Raw genomic sequence first — 18,651 nt, 5'->3', positions numbered from 1 at the left:
AGAAAATACTGATGTCAGAGCTGAAATATGAAACTACATGGAATTTTTCTTCTCTTGAATTTTGAGATCAGCACCAAATAATAAATCTCTCTCATTGTTGTTCAATTAAACCATCTGCACTCACTTCAAGACAAACAAAATGAACATCTATGCAAACACTGGCAACTGGGAATTCAGTATCTTCTGAATTTTTTTTTAAGCATCACAAGTATGAAGACATGTGAGCTGAACAGTAGAAAAAGGATCCATTTCCTCCAGGGCACATGCAAATGGCATCACCAGCTCTCTATTCTTCAGTTGGACCCATCTAATCATAATAGAATTGGTGGTCAAGGCACCAATCACCATAACTTCACTATCAGTCCTCTCCACTCTCCCACTTTCTTTTGTTTCTTTGCACATTGATGTTGGTGCTTCCATGCTCTTCCTCCCTCTCTTCCTCTGACAATAGGCTTCACAAGTTTCAAGGTTCTGATATCTTTCTGCAAGCCCCTGGGCATCCAAATTCCACCATGAGGCTGGTGTTGGGAATTGGGTCCAAGGCCAGGAAGTTCTTGGCTACATCCTCGGTGAAGGAAAATGTTCTCAATGGGGAAGGTTCAGCTGGGCAATTGGAGTCCAAGGGAGAGAACGTGGATGATGGTTGTGATGCTAAGATCACTGATATCGGTATGATCCTTTGGTTTCTTATTGTTATGTGTCTGATGTTTTCCTGTTTTGGTTGCTCCATTGTCTTTTTGAGTTCATCACTGGCCTTCTTTCTAGTTTGCTTTCTGGATGCTTGACAAGAATGTAACTGTTTTTATGTGATTTATACTATTGCAATAATTGGTGGTTCATAATGTTCATTGTAATATATATATATATATATATATATATATATATGTGTGTGTGTGTGTGTGTGTGTGTGTGTGTGTGTGTATTTTTGACAATAAAGTTGAGAAGAAATCCACTTTCTTCTTCTATTTATCACTGACAAGTTGGATGTGTATCTTGTTTCTGTTCTTGTGGATGAATTGAAATCTTTAAATTTAAGAATACTCTATTAAAGTTATATGCTTTTTCTCCTATAAATGTGTGCCATTACTTTCCCAAGAAATGTGGCAGGTCAATGAAGCTTCTGAGTCTCCAATCTAGATCTAGCTTTTTATTTAATGTAATGATTTTTTGATGAGCTCCTGTTTATTATCTGATGCATGTACTGGTGCATCTTGTTTTCTGTTATTTTGTGCTTTAGATTTACTAGTCATGGATGGAACTCATTTAAATAAAGACTGAGAAGGATTACTGTGCTGGATGGAACTCATCTAGATTTACTACCAATTCATTAGTATTGGTAGGTTATCTGAGAAGGATTACTTTTATCATCTAAATATGTTTTTTTTTTATGGGAATCAACTTGTGCTTTTTTGGTGGAAATGAATTGAGATGGAGGAGGGTTATGAAGCAGACAATTTTTGATGAGGATTAAACTGAGGAATGTTACAAATACAAATAAAAAAAAGTCAATAAAAGGAAAGAAAATACTATGCTGCACCATAAGGGAGAAAAAAAAAAAGGAAGAAAAACAAATATACTGAATAAGTATGGTTAATAAGAAATCCAGTGTAGTCTGGTTTTTCATCTGCATAAAATGTTGCTTGTTCCTTTGCTGAATTGTAGTCAGTCACTTGAAGGCCTGTGACTTGCAGATAATAAAGAGGAGGCATTCTTTGACTCACAGGCATGGTTAGATTCTGATTGTGAAGAAGACTTTGTCAGTGTTAATGGAGGTATTCTCATCAAAATGAGGAAGAGAAAGCATGATTTGTTCTTTTGATTTATGTTTCTACTTCCTAACTAATATTTGGATGGATTTTTCTTGTTTGCAGATTTTGTTCCTTCCAGAGGCAGTACTCCTAACTATGAGATGAGTAACAATGAGCCACTCATCTTCTCTGCTGACACTTCTCCTCAGACCAAATCTGAGCCTCCTCCAACTGCTGAGAAGAAGAGACTTGCTCAACTTCTTCAGGAGAACCGACTCGAGGAAGAACTCGGCATCAAACAAGATGATTCCAATAGCAAGGTAAAGATCAATGGAAGATCAGGTATCTGTAAGCTTGATGCAGAACATCATCTTCCAGAAGTCTCTGCTGAAGATGCTACTGAAATGCCTGGCACTAATTCTCCCTGCACAAAAGATGGGCTTCCAAGTAAAGATTTCAGTGACCAGAAAGATAAAATGGTGAAGACCCAGCAGTGTTGCCTGCCAAGCTTGGCACACAGCCTTAGCTTTAGAGAGAGAAGGAAGAGGAAGCCACAGTGAATGAACCCTGTTTTCCTGAAGCAGTGTTCCTGTTAGTTATTGTTGATCCCAGCAATCAATAAAGAACTCGTCTGCATAAGGAACCTAGTTTTCTGTGAGAAGCTGAAAGAATTCCTTGTTCTCAGTGGGGAAGGGTGAGAAAACTGATATATCGTTTAGAGGTTGTATATTACTTGTATTGTTCTTGCCTGATATTGTTCAGCTTTATAATAATTCTCATGAATTTGATGTTGCTGGTATAATCTCATGAACTTGATGTAATAGATTATTATTATGTGTGATAAAAGCAGAAATATAATTTTTACGATTATAAAAAGGAATATAATACTCGAGGAGTCTCTCGATTATTCTATCGAACATCGATTTCGAAGTAGTTTGAATCTAGCATATGATAAGATTTTTGTTGAGCACATTTTGATGCATACTTTGAGGGATTTTCAGCTTCTGAAAAAAAATAAAAAATAAAAAAAATAAGAGCGAATTTATTTTGGTTCGACGAATTAGGAGTCGATTATCGAGTAGTTTATATTAATTAATTTTAGAAATTAAGGAGATTAATTTGGCTTTTTTTCGGTTCCTTAATAGTAATAATATTCCTAAAAATGACTGTTATTAACTAAGCTTTGTTCAAGTGGAGACATACTTCACTTCGAATAAATATCCAGTGATCTCGATTTTGAATGAGTGTGAGGTGTGATTTGGAAGTAACACTGTTTTGTTACTGTAACGGCCTTATGACATCTACCGGCTTTTATATCATTTCGCGTAATGGTATCTTATAACGGCCGTCGTAACGGTCAAACGGCCGTCATTTGAAACGGCGTGGAAATCAACAACCCTAAGTCCTCCCGGTCTCTGCTTCGGTAAATATAGCGAGAAGAAGGCTTCGGTACACTTCCCGACGACCGAGGCCGCGATGAGCGGAGGCAGTCGACGGACGGCGCGTAGCCGGGGAAGGTCCTCGCCTGGGGAGGCCGACGCCGGCGAATCCGCCCGCGGCCCGCGCCGCCCTGTCGAGGGAATCAGAAACGGACGGAGCCGCGACCACGGCCCGATCCGGTTGAGGGACGTCAGCCTCAAGACGCTGCTAGGGTTAGGGTTCTTGGCCTCGCTGTTTGTGTTTTTCTTGGTTAATAATTATCAATGGGGCTCCTTGAGGGAGGATGCGGCAGTTCGGAGTTTGAGGAGGGCCGTCACGCCGCTGCCGGCCCCCAGGATGATGGATCTTCCCCAGGTAGGTATTTCTTGCAATCCGAGAAAGAGTTCGGAAGCCCTGTACAGTTACTTACGATTAATATAAGGTGGATACCATTTTTAGCTGTTTGGCTTGGTTACAGTTTCAAGGAGAGCACCAGGAGAGCTTGTACTGGGGCACCTACCGACCTCACGTGTACCTTGGAATCCGAGCCAGGTACTGGATTTTGCGATGATTTGGTTCTTTTGTTATCGTTCGCTCCATCTGTGGATTCGATGTGATGATTAACTACAATACTTGTTGGAGAGATTGAAACTTTTGTGGAACCGATAAAACGGGGTTGATCACGTTTGTGTTTGGACTATGTTAAGTTAGTTATCAATAATAAAAATCTTGCTCTTCATGTATTTACTAAAATATTGACTGTGGTCAAGGATAGAGGCCTATGGACCACTTAGTATGTTTTCCGATTTTCTTTTGATTTGCGATTGTGGATGTCCAACCTGAAGTTTACATAACTATTCTTTGTTAAAGTCTGTCTGTTGATGTTTAGATTTGTCTAAGCTTCAAGCTTCCTCAAAAGATGTTTTGTTGATATACACGTATATCACTTATGGGAAACACTTGTTCGGTGGTGACTTGCTGTTGTAATCTGCAGGACTCCACAATCACTAATTGCTGGATTAATGTGGATCGGCATAAAGGATGGACAGTACTTTCTTCGTCATATTTGCCAGGATTCTGATGATCTAAGCACATACGGATGGAGAGATCACAATGGTAGGGACTATGGACGTCAAGAAATCGTCGATCATGGATTATCATTCATGACTAGTTTCTTGAAAGAGAAAAGGGAAGGCAGTGGCTATGGTGGCGACTGGGCTGTTAGATTGGATTTGCAGAACACTAAGTAAGTTGTATTTTCAGTTTAATGTTTACTGAGAGGTGAATTTCATCATCATCAGAGCTAGGATTAAATATTTTAATTTGTACTATGGTATCATGTGGAGTAGCTTTACATGGATTTTAGCTGTTAATTTACATGACTATTTATTATTACTACAAGTGTCAGTTTCTACTTTCTAGAACCTGGTAGATTGTGGCTTGCCTTTTACATGGTCCATTTGTTTGATTCACAGGTCTAAGGTACATGATGCTGAAGATAGCACTGCACATCTTTTCTTTTATGTTGCTGACGAAGAAGGAAATTCCTTAGGTGTGCAAAGGCAGAAATTTGAATCCCGTGATTCCACTCTTTTGGCATTTGGAGAGCGCAATGATGTAGGTGGTTGGGAACTACATTTAGATTCACAGGTATCGTCTTTTAGTTAACTTAGGAAGATATTCCTGATCCTGATGTGCTTTCAGTTATTCTGGCCCTTTATGTATTAGTAATTGAGTTTAGTTCCTTATTTTGTTGGGAAATTTGAAGTTTGTCAGATACACTTTTGCTCTTTGCATTTTCTTAGTTTCTAGTTCATGATATATCCATTTTCACATTTTCGATGGATGAAATAAATTTCCCAGTCATATACAGAATAAATTCATGGGGTATATTGTTTTTTGTTGATGTTATTTAAAGTAATGAGAGTTCAATTGATATTCATTTTAAACTTGTGTTATGAAGACAACATAAAAACTAATGGTTTTTGATCAAGTAGGAGTTGTACTAAATATATGAAATACAATATTAGCAACACTAAGAGAATAATTGAGTGTTCAGCTAATATAGTTGGATGATGATTCTATGTCCATAGAGTATAAGCTGGATGATTCTATGCCATGAAGTTTATTATGATTAGATGATTATTTTCCTCTGTTTTGCAGGAAAAATTGGATGCTCACTTTTCTGGGTTCAGAACTCTTCATATGCACAATTTGTCGGAACTTGTTCAGGGCACTCTTGCATTTCATGTAAGTTGGATCTGTTTTAACACTTTTGCAGCGGTTGGCAGGTATCCAGATGCTCATTTTCCCCCTTCTTTCCTCCCTCTTCTTGTTTAGATGCTGTATGTTATACTAAACTGACAGTTTAAGTTTTTGTTGCTTTGTTGCATGTACTCTAGGCAAGGAGAACTGGGCAACTTCGGTTACCTGATGCAATTGAAGATTCTTCAAATATAATTGTTGTTCAGGTTTTAATAATTTTTGGATTGCACCATAAACCTTGTTAATCATGAAGCACAGACACTTGAAAATGCTTGCATTGGTTTAAATTGTACATAAAATATCTTAATACATTAGGTTTTTTGCAACACATATACATATATGTAATTATCAATTCCCGTGTTCACACTATGTTGTTACCTACTTTATTTAAGATCTATCATGTCAGTGTGTTGTACCATGTCTTGTTGGTTTTTTTATCCATGTCAATACTTCACAGTTGTGAAGCATATTTCTGTAATGTTTTAAATTTTGTTGGACCAAGATGTTCTGACCCGCTTTTACCGGTCCAACCAAGCACTACTAATGGAACATACTGTTCAGACCATTCTTTCATTTTCTTTTATTATTTGTTTCTTGTTGACATTGGGTATTATAAGCTAGTGTACCATATGCTATATTTGTATTATGCTGGTCTGGCAGTTTGTCAAACCTGGTATTGGATCGAATTTGAAACTGTATTTATGATATCCATGTATGACACTTTTGATACATAAGTCTTTTGCCATGTTCAACTTGTGTACTAGAAATACCGTCTTGTGAGGAAGTTTGTGGAGTTCCATTGTTTTATTGAAGAACATTAACTCCTTTTATTTTCTTTAAGTTTTTTGTTAATTACTGTTCTTCTGAATTATAAGGTCTAATGTAATGGGTTCCTGCCATTTTCTTCCAGATTTCCGCAACTGTTCCTGCCAAAATAGATATAGCTTTTGTATCTGGAACCAATGTGGAAGGTTCAAGCATCGATGAACGCATCAACAGCCTTACAGGTAGTTATGCTACCTGTTTACTAAATATATTAGCACTCAAGCATTGCACGAGATGTTTGAAACAATCTTAGGTGCAATGGTCCTTTCTAGATTCTACTGGTTTATTATTTCTTTAGCTTAAAACAATAATAGGTGAAACGTTTCTCCCTAGATGGTACTAGTTTATGATTTGTTTAGCTTAGTTTGATAGTATATATGGTAGTCGTGTCTAAACCAAGGTATGTAATTTCGAATAATATCTTCCGGTACGGGCGGTATGTATCGGTCCGTTAGCTGACCGGTACACGGACCGCCCGTTACCGGACGGAACGAAAAAAAAAAATTAATATATATAAATATTTATATATTTGGTGACGTCGCGTCGCCTTATATATATATATATATATATATATATATATATATATATATATATATAAACGAGGCGACGTCGCCGAGGCGATGCGACATCGCCTTTTATAAAAAAATATAAATATAAATATAAATAAATAAATAAATATATATATATATATATACCGAGCGGTATAACGAACGGTATATCACTCGGTATACAGTGTCGTACCATGCCAAGCGAACGTCGAAACTCCGGTACCGTACGAAATTGCATACCTTGGTCTAAACATTATGACTTATCACTAGTTGAGCCATATTGTCATGGACTTAGCTAGAATTGTTTAAGCCGTGAGGCATCCTTAGGCAATCCCAGCTAAATCCGAGAAGTTGGCGCAAGGGTGCTTTACAACTTAGGCAACTCAAGCTAAGGCATGACGTGCCCTTTCGATATGTGTCCGCAAAGGGTCAGCCAATTTGCAACGTCACTCAGGTCCCGAAGGACCTGTAAAAGAGAAAGTTGATTAGTTAAAAAATGAATGACGGATAAGTCTCGACGTCTCGCAAAAAGGGAAGCTTTACAAGCAATTCAACGAGCACCTTGCGTGCATGAGAGAAAAGAGAGGAAGGAGAAAAACAAGGACTTTAGAAGGTAGAACGAACAGTTGCAAGTCTACAAACAACTGCTAACCGGGTGTCGGGCGCGAAGGCAAGTTCCCGTCAAGTTAACGTGCAAACTTGTGAAGATTGTTCAATGCCTGACACTACCCCGAAACCCCATCCCCCTGGTGGCACTCAGGGGGTTCCAGGGTGCTAAGATGGCTGACATTTTGGGTGCTGCAACGGGCTGTAGAAAACAGCCCGTGGCATGCGAAAACAGAGCCATTTTGGGATAGTTTTGCCCGGCGCAGCGAGCGGTTGCACTGTAGCGCTGCAACCTGTTCGAACATGCATTTTTACAAGCAAAAACACACAAAACCAAGGCAAAACATACTGGCAAGCGTCTGTACGTATATGCAAAAGCGACGAACGGTTCATTGAACGAAGTTGTTGCGGGTTCGCGACGACTGTTCGTGATAATATGGTGTAAACTTCATCAGGTAAATTTTCTGAGCCATGACAAATTTAGACAACTAAATAAGAAAAAAATATTCCATCAGTTTAAGATAGTTTAGTTGAAAATGATGGTATCTCATGGTGTTATTGTGATCAAGTGAAATGAACATGGCTATACTTCCTTGACCCATAACAAAATTTACTACCAGCGATAAAGAAATACAAAAATGACAAAGTGAAAGGGGGAGTGCAAAAGATAGAACTGGAAAGGAAATGAAAAGAAATTGTATGAGAAATTCCATCTCCTAAATGGAAAGAAACTATTTGATGCCATGCCCCACTTAAGCAGCCTTTTCTGCTTATCTGACTTTTATTTTTTATTTAATTTGAAAATTTCCCTTATTTTTTAAAAACATATATCAGGAGCCATGTTGTCCACTCGACTAGAAGAGAAACAAGGGGAAGTTGAGGACAAGTATGTCAGCATTTTCAATATAAAGGATGAGGTACAATTACTTAGCCTATTGATTATGCATATCCTTGGGACATGATTTTGGTGTTGCAAACACAACTTTTTTATATGAAAAGCTTTTCATTCTATGAATTCATGATACTCATTTGTTGCTAGAAATTTGTTTGGAGTAATGAAACATTGAAGTAAAAGGTTTTCAATGGAATTCATTCTTTTTCTTGGTTTGCTAGATTTCTTAATCTCGCTCTGATTTTTAATGTCACACACATTTTTTAAAGTATTCTTGTTTGCTTTGTTGCACTATATGACATTGTTGAACATATTCAGTATATACCAAGTCCTTGATATATTGGTTAGCAAGTAAACAGTACCTCAACTAGTATCGCTTCTTAAGTATGTGTAGCTTAGTAAGTTGTTGCTTTGCAAATTTATAGCTTCCTGCCCATTCTTGGCTAAGTTTAAAGCAGTAATCAGAAAAAATTCACTTCGTAAACCTTAATTTGAATGGCTAGGGGCTTATTTGTCCTAGACCTAGGTTCTAGCCAGATTGGGTTTGAGAAGGACATTACTTAACGGTACACAGTAGTGGTGCAAACAAAACCAACTAAAGGGTCATAAGTGCTTAATCTATATTATGCTTGTTCAGTTATCTTGTCATCCTGATTGGAAGGGTCATAAGTGCTTAATCTATATTATGCTTGTTCAGTTATCTTGTCATCCTGATTGGCTGGTCTCGTCTCTCCATTCACCACAGTCTCTCTCTTGCCTACGGCTTGCCCCCCTTCATTTGTTAGCCTCCATTACTAGCCTGTGATTTGGGCCACTGCCAGAGAGGTGTTGGGCTGTTGGCCATGGGCTTGGCAACAGTGAAAACAAAAGAAAGGGAGGAGACCCTCTCCCTCTCGCCAGTCTATTATCAGCTAATTTCTGTGCTAACAACAAATTGAACGTAAGCTTAATTGCACATATCATAGGGTGGCAACAGTAGCAAAGATGGTTGAGTCGGCAAGTCGGTGGTGGTCTCCATTTAAAGTTTAATAGTAAGTTTTGGTGAATAAGGACCATAGTGATATTTGAAACCAACTTGCCTTTCTACGAGAAAGTGATGTATTTGTGGAATAGTGTAGTTTTCCTTCTCTAGTTAGTGGCTTCTATCCTCTCCTCTCTTACATTTTTCTTACTCTTCGTTGGGTAACCTTAACATGGAATGTAGGGAGTAGCGGGGGCATGGAATATGGATGACTATCTTTTTCCTTTTTAGGTTGCCTTAACATGGAAGAGAAAAGGGAGAGAGGGTCTGCATGTTGATGTGATATTTTAGGGTGGTATTTGTGGATTTTTTTGGACTTAATAAAATCAAGTTGATGCATATATATTTAAAGAGCTTTACCAAATGAAGGCTCAAGTAAGAAATATAATATTAGACCTGACGGGTTAAGACCTTACAATCCGAAGCTGACCTGGATCTGACTGGCCTAGTCTTACTACTTTGACCCAAACCAACTTAAATCAGAATACCTGGTTGATTAGCTGATAAACTTACACTCTTGTCAATGGCAATTTATTTTATTAACCTACAATTTTCCTTGGAAGAAGATTTCTTAAATTTCAAATAAAATATTTAGCGATCATAAGTTAATCAGGTCATGTGGGTCACATGCGTCATTATTGTGTCAGTTAGGTTCATGCAGGTTAAGCGATTGATGCAAGTGGTGACCCTTGTTTGAAATGGGTTGAGCAATTAGACCCATTTATGCCACAAACCATATTAGGTCAAAGCCAAAATCCACTCTGTCAAGTTTGCATGTCTTGTTGAGCTTTTACACCCCCTCTATGTGGAGCATATGTGGCTCATATTCAAATATTAAAAGATCATGTGTATACAAGATATATTTAAAGAATAAATGCTTAAACATATGCCATTATTAGTTTTGTGCTTGAGGATTGCTTACATACAGTTGTATGACTGCATAAGCAGCTGCATACATTATTATCATTTTCGTGGTTGAGAATTGCACATATACAATTGCAGACATATGTTGTGGTACACACCATATTTGATGGAAGCATAGGCCTTGTGCATCGTTAATATGAAAAGTGAATTGTGCATTCTATTATTGACCTCTTTATTTTGAGATTGGCTTGTATTTCATTTGGCTTGCATCGGTTTTGCTCTAACATTTCGATATGATTCAGGTTGATTCTGAATCAATGATCGTTGGTAGGGCAGCCATTGGAAATCTGCTGGGGGGGATCGGTTACTTCTATGGCCAATCAAGGATTGCCTTACCCAAAGGTTTCACTGTAAGTTAGAGAAATTAACTGGACTTAAATTTTCATCTGTGGTTCAACAGTGGGTTGCATATATTTTCTCTTGTTCCACATTCCTTTTTTCGTTGGTAAACCATTAGAATCCAATGATCTTAAGGTAGAAACCTAGCTCATTGTTTGCCAGTGGGACTACATCTTTGGAAACATATTGTTAAAAGCGTATTTGTGTCATATTTGAAGTTTGAAACCAACTACATTTCATCAATATGATCTGGCTATCTTTTGTTTCCTTCTGTTTGTTTATGTTTTGTAAAACAAATCAAATGATCTCCCAAATTTACAAGACACATGATATTCCTTTCGTAATTTACATCACTAAAGCTGTCGCTAATTAGATCATGGGAAGCACATGGACATAATATCTACTGTTGTCTAAATATTTGGTTTTTTCAAGCCATCGTTATGTTGTACTGACTACTGATTTCACTGAGCTTATCTGATACAGATTGACATTCTCTGAAATTGGTAGTGTGAAGAAGCTTTGACATTTATGCTACTTGAATTAGTCTTCATGATCTTTAAAGTTGCTAGTTATGTTCTTATTTAGCCTTGAGAGGAAGGCACGATAGGCATGTAACACTTGTTCTCTTTAGCAGCAAGAGAATGGTGAAAAGTTTATTTCATATTGGCCAGCTGCACTTTTCACAGCTGTTCCTAGCCGATCATTCTTTCCAAGAGGTTTTTTGTGGGATGAAGGCTTCCATCAGATGATCATCGGGTTTGTTGTATGCCACAAATCTAATCATTATGCAGAATTTTTTGGTAGATTGATTAGACATTTATTACACAAATATCTGGATTCCTTTGTTAGGCATTTGCTCATGTAATGTATCTCTTCTTTAAATTATGTATCATGTCAATTTTAGGCGTTGGGATGCTAAATTATCCATGGATATTATTGGACATTGGTTGGATCTCATCAATATTGATGGATGGATTCCTCGTGAGCAGATTTTAGGAGCTGAAGCTTTGAGGTAATCTGGTCTTTACTGGTACAACTATCTTTGCAGTAAATGGAATATAATTCCAATTATTTATTCCTCTCTTTTAATATTTGCAGTAAGGTCCCTGAGGAATTTGTTCTTCAATATCCAACAAATGGGAATCCACCAACTTTATTTCTTGTTCTACGAGGTGTGATAACTTTACTTGCCATTGTGTTGTTGGGCCTAACAATGATAGGAATTGAAAATATGTAAAAGATCTTTACTAGATGTGCATATAGCATCTGGTATGAATTTATGGCCAAATTGATTAATGGTATGTGCTGTGTACCTTGCTCATCATGAAACATTGCCACACCATTGTCACCTAACATTAAGTCGTTGCCACCTAACTTCCATGTCAACAGTTCACACCAATAAATGAAGAGACTTCTCATTCGCTACATGATAAAACTAGTGTATTATACCTATTATGCCAGTGGTTTAATACTTCCATGAACTTAATGGAACTCATATCCTTGTTGACATATGCATTAAGAATCACAAATTGCTTTTCTTTCTTCATTTGTATGCTCAGATCATCCTTTTTACAATTGCAGTTAACTGTGGTGATTTACCCTTGAACCTGACTGTGGTAAACATTTTTACATTTTGAAAATTTGTAATTCTAAGACAATTTAGTTCTATTGAATTGAATTAGATAAAGAAAAAAAAATGCTTCTGTAACTATGGTCATTGTTGTTGAATATCTATATAGGAAGTAGATTTTATATGTCTGTCATTGTTTATATTGGAAATCAAATCTGCATGTGGAGGATTGGATTTATTGTGGAACTTTGTTTTTTCCAGACTTGTTAAATGGCATACGGATGGGAAAATTTTCATCTCAAGAAACCAACGAGATTACTGATTTTCTTAGTAGAGCCTACATTCGCTTAAATGCATGGTTCCAGTGGTTCAATACTGCACAATCTGGTGAGTCAGTTTTCATGAGAACTATGATGTGCATGGATGTCTCACATAATCTCTTTCATCTTTGGTTATGTAAATTGTTTGTCTTGTCTGAAAACATTTCATGATGGGATGCTTTGATTTATATCTTTCTTTTCATTCATGAATAGCTGTAATCAGTAATTCAGTATGATGTATGTATATAGTTGGTTTTAGTGGTGGTATGCTATGCAACTTATTTTCTCAAAATTTTTAGCATATCATATGTTTAGTGATAAGTAGTCTCTTATCAGAAGTTCATTTTCTTATGTTTGATAGATGTCTTTGGTATGCTAATTGAGGTCCATCATTGTGATAAATTGGCATTTAGTTCTGCAGTTTTTGTGTAGTATGCAATGATATCCACTGTTCCTTTTGCATTTCATGCTTACGCTTTAAAACATTTAACAAATATTATGGACATTATGGAACCAACACTATGGAAATATGGAAGTTCTAATATCTGACATATTGTTTCCTTAATAATTATTTTTCAGGGAAGGATGTTGGTACATTTTATTGGCATGGAAGAGACAATACAACAACCAAAGAACTAAATCCAAAGGTTTGATTATATTTTTTTACTTCTCATCTAACATTGTTTGCTTATTAGATGTTGAGTTATTAATGCCTATCTCAACCAGGCTTCATTGTTCACTATTAATGAAAAGGTTCTACATGCCTTGATAGGATTGTTACCTAGACCATCATCTTTCGCCTAGTAGGGTTATAATGGGCTTCATGACTGTTATGAGTGCCGTCTTTGACATATCATCCAATGGCTGAAACCGAGTGTGTCAGGCGGCATAGTTTTTATTTTTTTGCAGTTTTCTGCAGTTGTCTTTTTTTTTTTTCGTTCTTTCTCTCCTTTCATGAGTTCTCTCTTTTGTCATGTTCTGTCTTTTTTCCTTCTCTTCCATCTCTTCTTCTCCCCGTGGTGTCATTGTTATCGCTGGCTCCTTCTCGTATAAGTTGCCGCCATATCTGTCTTCTACTGGTATGCCTCTAACTCGACCTTCACCTCCTCTTCTTTTTTGTCTTCTCCTACTGCTCTTTTCCTTTTCTCCTCCCTTCTCTTCCTCTTTCCCTCTGGGCTAGGTGGTACTAACTTACCTGTCCAGCTGCCGACCTATATTGGTACCAGACTGATATTTTAAACCTTGATCTGGAGTCTCTAGACATTCACTAGTAAAAGGCATCATTGGCAAGGTGATCATTGTACACCATACCATTATGTCCCTATCCACTTCTATACAATTCAAAGGTATTTTTTGAAACTTGGAGACTCATCTAGTATAGATAAATATATAATTGTATTTGCAATAAATGATTGCAGAATTCTAACAGGAGGGTTTTCATGAATGGGCTTTCGTTCAGCAAAGAGATGTCATTCTGTACAACACTTTTACAGTATTGCTTACATGGCACGTGCTGGTCCAGATGTTGGATGTGTGCCTGGAAGCAATGCATTATATGGTAGAAGAGAGAAGTTATTGGATGTATGCCATGAATTAAGTGAAAGGGGAAATTGCATCCTAGACTTGGTCATGAGGATCAGGTTTCTTGTTGAGATACAGATCTAGAATCATAGTAAAGAGTGGGAAGCAAATATGTGATTGGTTACACATCATAAAGCAGCTAAACAAGTAATTTCTTTTATATCACATTTAAAAATCGTGGATTGTTATCTCCTCTAATACACAGGATTTCATTATGGTGGACATGCTTCTTGCTCATTGTGGTGATTGGCATGTTCCATTCGCCCAACATATTTTCTAGCTCAGGCACCATGTTCTTCTGCCAATGCCAGTCACAATGTGCTAGATTTTGTTTTGTTCGTGACTCAGAACCACACCATGCCTAGTATGGGTAGCACGCGGCATGAATAGTCCTTATCTTTCAGCAATTTTAGCATGATTATTTGTCAATATCATTATTTACTTTTCAGACACTGACATCTGGATTGGATGATTATCCACGTGCATCACATCCAAATGATGAAGAACGACACTTGGATCTAAGATGCTGGATGCTACTTGCTGCAGATTGCATGCATTCAATTGCAGAGCTTCTGAAGATGGAAAATGCTTCAGCGATGGTTTTGTTTGATGTGTTAGATTGGGATTTAATGTTGGTGTAGACTCTAGACTAAATTATTCTTGGAAACTTTGCAGGATTATCACCACATGTCAAAGCAGCTTTCAGACTTTGAGAAACTTAATCAGGTGCTTGTTTTCTGCTTATACAAGAATCTACTAGTTACTTGGAAGATTATTTTGAATCTCATAATTCTGTAAATTAAATCTCTCTTTGTTTACTAATGATTACTTAAGTTTTGGTAAGCATTACATTATAGTTTAAAATAGCTCTGGACATTTTTCTGTTTGTCATTTAGGATAAATAAGGTATATATGCACCTGATGCCAGAAAATATCATATAATTGTAAATTTGTAACAATATTATCCTAAATCAATGTTATTGTTAAACCGTTTCTGTATGACATATTGACCATGATCAAAATTAGACTGGAGGAATTTGCTTGCTTCTTTTTGCTGCCTTTTCAACTGATTGATGCTGGATCTATGATCAAATGGCTGTCTGATAAGCAAATATTTGTTTTTTTAGTTGATATTTGTTGGTGAAGACTATGAAACTTAAGTTTTGCTTGTCTGCATTTTAATGGCTTGCTAGAATCTTCACAATATTAAAAAAAAATAAATCCATTTTGAATTATTGTCTTCTCCACATTTTATATGATTTCATGGTAAACTAACTATTCTGCAATGTCTAAATGCTGTTTAAGTATCCCCTTTGTGAGAAGGTGCACACACTAAAGTAAATTATTATGTCAATCAAATTTCAATTTGCTTTACTGTTTGTTGAATACCTTTTTTATATCAGATGCATTTGGATCATGCCTCTGGAGCATATTTTGACTTTGGATATCATACTGAGAAGGTATGCTAATTTATCTTGTGAACTCTTCGGATTTAAGCCTAAATTGTTTATTGTAATGTCTACTTGATCATTTTTTTGTTTACTAATACGAAGATTTAAGTTTAACACTAGCTGTGCCGATTGGCTGCCAGAATAATACATGTAGGAATACCAAGCCATGCTGACATTGCCTGGTGTTTTGGAGCAAAAATATATTGAATAGAAAATGTAAAGAAAAATATTTCAAGAAAATACTAAAAGATTGAGTTTTAAATGGGTATATCAGTCGACTAAGACAGAAAACAGCAGTAATATCTGCCGGAATAATAAATGTAATATCCCCTTTCATTGCTTGAAATGTAGAATGCTTCATCTGCCCAAGAGCTGTGCCAGTTCTCTCTTCGCATGTTTATTTGGCTTTTCCTTCTGGAGTTTGTTTCCGTAGCTTGTCTGATGAAGAATGTTCTCATGAGATATCTATGGTAATTGCCCTCGGACAATCTTCTCCTGAAAAATGTTCTATTAAAACACAAGTTCCACTTAAAAGACACCATTAGATTTTTTTTTTCATGTTGTCTTGGTTATAAGATCAGCTATGACCTATTTGGCCATTCGTAGGCATCATGTATTATCCTCTTTTGTTTTAATTCTCTACATGTCAAGGTTTATCACATCATTCAATTTAGTCTTGAACAAGTGTTTTTTAATATGAAGATTCGTCTATGATGATAATGTACTTACATACAAGCCCATTGGTTTGCTTTTATTGTCAAATATAATTATTCGTAACTAAATCGTGACTTTGTCCTAGATTGTTACTTCTTCGGATATGTGTTTCCGGTTTTCTCTTCTACTAACATTAGTCCTGCTTTACTATCTACTTTGATTTAATAGTTTTAATTTTTTGATCAACACATGATTGTTCATTTGTTTTTCTTTGTTTATTGAAGTTTCTTTTGCATGAAACTGCAAATCCTAATGCGTAGGTTCGTTTGAGGTGGCATGAGGTGAAAGTTCTGGATACTGTGCAAAGGGAACTTGTTCGCGAAACATTGGAGGAGCCCCAGCTGAAACTAGTTCCCCATCTTGGTTATGTCAGCCTTTTCCCATTCATGATGGGGATCATTCCATCTGTTAGTCATGGATCAACCCTGTAGTGCTTTCAGAAGATATTGTACCTCTGAAAGATCTATCCTGTTTTCTGTATTAGTGTTTTAATGGCCAATAATTTGTTTATGACCACATTGTCTGTTCAGGAATCACCAATCCTTGAGAAGCAGTTGAGGCTCATATCTAACCGCTCAACCTTGTGGACAGATTATGGAGTGCGTTCACTCTCTAAAATGAGGTAACTGAATGACTAAATATCACAGACACTTTTTTCTTTATGCCTTGATGTTCTTTTTATGACAACATATTAGTCTCCTTGGCATATTCCAATTTTTTGCTTCTTTAAGAACAAGTACCAGGATAATTTATAACTTCCATATTCATTTTGAAGTCATGTGAGATCCTGACAGTAATTAGCTCCTTCTACCAAAGAAGTGGAAAAAAAAGGACCAAATAATTTTTTTAAATGAAGTGAATACCTACTACCCAGACACCTGGTGAACCAACCAAATATTATTTAAAATGAAGAAGTTCCATTGACTTCCTGATGACATCAGGTGATCCATCTAGTTAACAATTGAAACATCCTTTAGGTGATAGAATAGTATGACACGAAGTTTGTCATTTCGCCAGTGTTCCAGGTTCTGTATAAGTGGCGTGATGGTCAGCTAGGTTACCAAGAAGCATAAAGTTTCATGGGTTTAGGGTCTGCCATTTAAAGCGGGTGAACCTAATTGCTTTAGCAAACATGATTCTGAGGTCAGTGTGAGAACTTCATTTACTTTTGTGGTTCAATTTTGCTACTTACAGCATCTAGATTTCTCTATATGAATGTAATTGATGCAAGCTGCGACTGTTTTAAATTCCGTGGTGTTTGTTTTAGGTGCATGGTAAGCAGCTTGTTTTATTAAGATGATTGACTTGTGAATGTAAGGACTGGTTGCTGAGATTTGTTATTTTGTGTAGCTCCTTGTACATGAAAAGGAACACAGAGCATGACCCACCTTATTGGAGAGGTCCGATTTGGATAAATATGAATTACATGATTCTCTCAGCACTCCACCACTACTCACAAGGTACAAATAGGAATGTTTTGGTAGCAAAGAACAGGTAACCTTACATTATTTATCTGATGATGACCGGCTACTTTGATGCCAATATTCTACAGAGGATGGACCATACAGAACTACGGCTGAGACACTATATCAAGAGCTAAGGTCAAACTTGATACGGTAATATTTCTTGTTGCTGAACCCGATCAAATTAGGTCCTTATAGAAAAGTTGATTTCTTACCACAATTTGCTGCTTCCATTGTACAGTAATATTGTTCGTAACTACTATGCGACTGGGTTCTTATGGGAGCAGTATGATCAAAAGAATAAAGGCAAGGGTAAAGGTGCACGACCGTTTACCGGTTGGACTGCGCTTGTTCTTTTGATGATGACAGAAGCTTATCCTAGTTTACAACGGTGAAATTTTTGGTATATCGTGAGTCGATAGCGCGCTTGAGAGACAAAAACAGTTGGCCTAGCATTCAGGTGGTGTCTTAAGCAATCCGTTCATCTTCCATACAATGATTGAAGCCCCATTTCTTATTGGCTAACTAGAATGATAAGAGGGTCAGATACCTCATTTTCTGTATCAGGATATATGCATTTTTATATGGTGATGCATTATTTTTGAACTTGAGCAATGAAAGGTCTGTTCATGCAAGTTTATTAACTTAGCAGTATTATAATATGAAAAGCAGAATTCGACGAGGGAGAAGCAAGTGAACATCTCTGCATGGGTTATACAAAAGACCCAAAGAGAAAATTCTGAAGCTATTGCTTCGAGCTTTTCTTTCACTTCAACTTTCATGTGGATACAGCATAGAAATGCCCTTTTGTAGACTCTCGTGCTTCCCAAGTTTTTATGTTCTTCCAAATGGGAATACTGTTGATTAAGGTGAGTATTCTCGGACATTAATGTTCACCAGATTGATTATAGAGAACAATAATGAGATAGATGCATATAGACACTAAACGAGATTGAATCAATCGA

At 36.8% G+C, this 18,651-nt stretch overlaps 2 protein-coding genes across 4 annotated transcripts; both read left to right on the top strand.

Annotated features, from left to right (window-relative positions):
• Positions 1-348: 348 nt before the first annotated feature.
• On the top strand, positions 349-2,569 carry LOC135677704 (uncharacterized protein At3g27210-like). The gene is made up of 3 exons (XM_065190081.1): positions 349-669; positions 1,692-1,772; positions 1,872-2,569. Exons 1-3 carry the CDS (start codon positions 405-407, stop codon positions 2,306-2,308), a joined length of 783 nt encoding a protein of 260 aa, XP_065046153.1. The 5' UTR covers positions 349-404; the 3' UTR covers positions 2,309-2,569.
• A 576-nt stretch (positions 2,570-3,145) lies between these two features.
• LOC135676184 (mannosyl-oligosaccharide glucosidase GCS1-like) lies at positions 3,146-18,292 on the top strand. Of its 3 annotated transcripts, none has more exons than XR_010514182.1 (22): positions 3,146-3,542; positions 3,646-3,719; positions 4,162-4,413; positions 4,643-4,817; positions 5,331-5,417; positions 5,570-5,638; positions 6,343-6,439; positions 8,246-8,328; positions 10,491-10,598; positions 11,219-11,343; positions 11,492-11,599; positions 11,686-11,759; positions 12,419-12,544; positions 13,057-13,124; positions 14,508-14,657; positions 14,734-14,784; positions 15,462-15,518; positions 16,484-16,630; positions 16,754-16,845; positions 17,241-17,366; positions 17,574-17,683; positions 17,776-17,804. XR_010514182.1 is itself a non-coding variant. In XM_065187077.1 (22 exons), the coding sequence occupies exons 1-22, from the start codon at positions 3,225-3,227 to the stop codon at positions 18,079-18,081; spliced, it is 2,586 nt and encodes an 861-aa protein (XP_065043149.1). In that variant the 5' UTR covers positions 3,148-3,224; the 3' UTR covers positions 18,082-18,292. The 3 variants fall into 3 exon arrangements, 2 of the variants coding, with proteins under 2 accessions (XP_065043149.1, XP_065043148.1); XM_065187077.1 differs by lacking the exon at positions 17,241-17,366 and adding an exon at positions 17,928-18,292 and having other exon boundaries at positions 3,148-3,542; positions 11,222-11,343; positions 17,776-17,839; XM_065187076.1 differs by lacking the exon at positions 17,241-17,366 and adding an exon at positions 17,928-18,292 and having other exon boundaries at positions 3,149-3,542; positions 17,776-17,839.
• The last annotated feature ends 359 nt before the right edge of the window (positions 18,293-18,651 follow it).

The sequence above is a fragment of the Musa acuminata genome, chromosome BXJ1-6 (genome assembly GCF_036884655.1).
Source record: "Musa acuminata AAA Group cultivar baxijiao chromosome BXJ1-6, Cavendish_Baxijiao_AAA, whole genome shotgun sequence".
NCBI classification, from domain to species: domain Eukaryota; kingdom Viridiplantae; phylum Streptophyta; class Magnoliopsida; order Zingiberales; family Musaceae; genus Musa; species Musa acuminata.
This window is presented reverse-complemented; position numbering and strand designations above follow the sequence as displayed.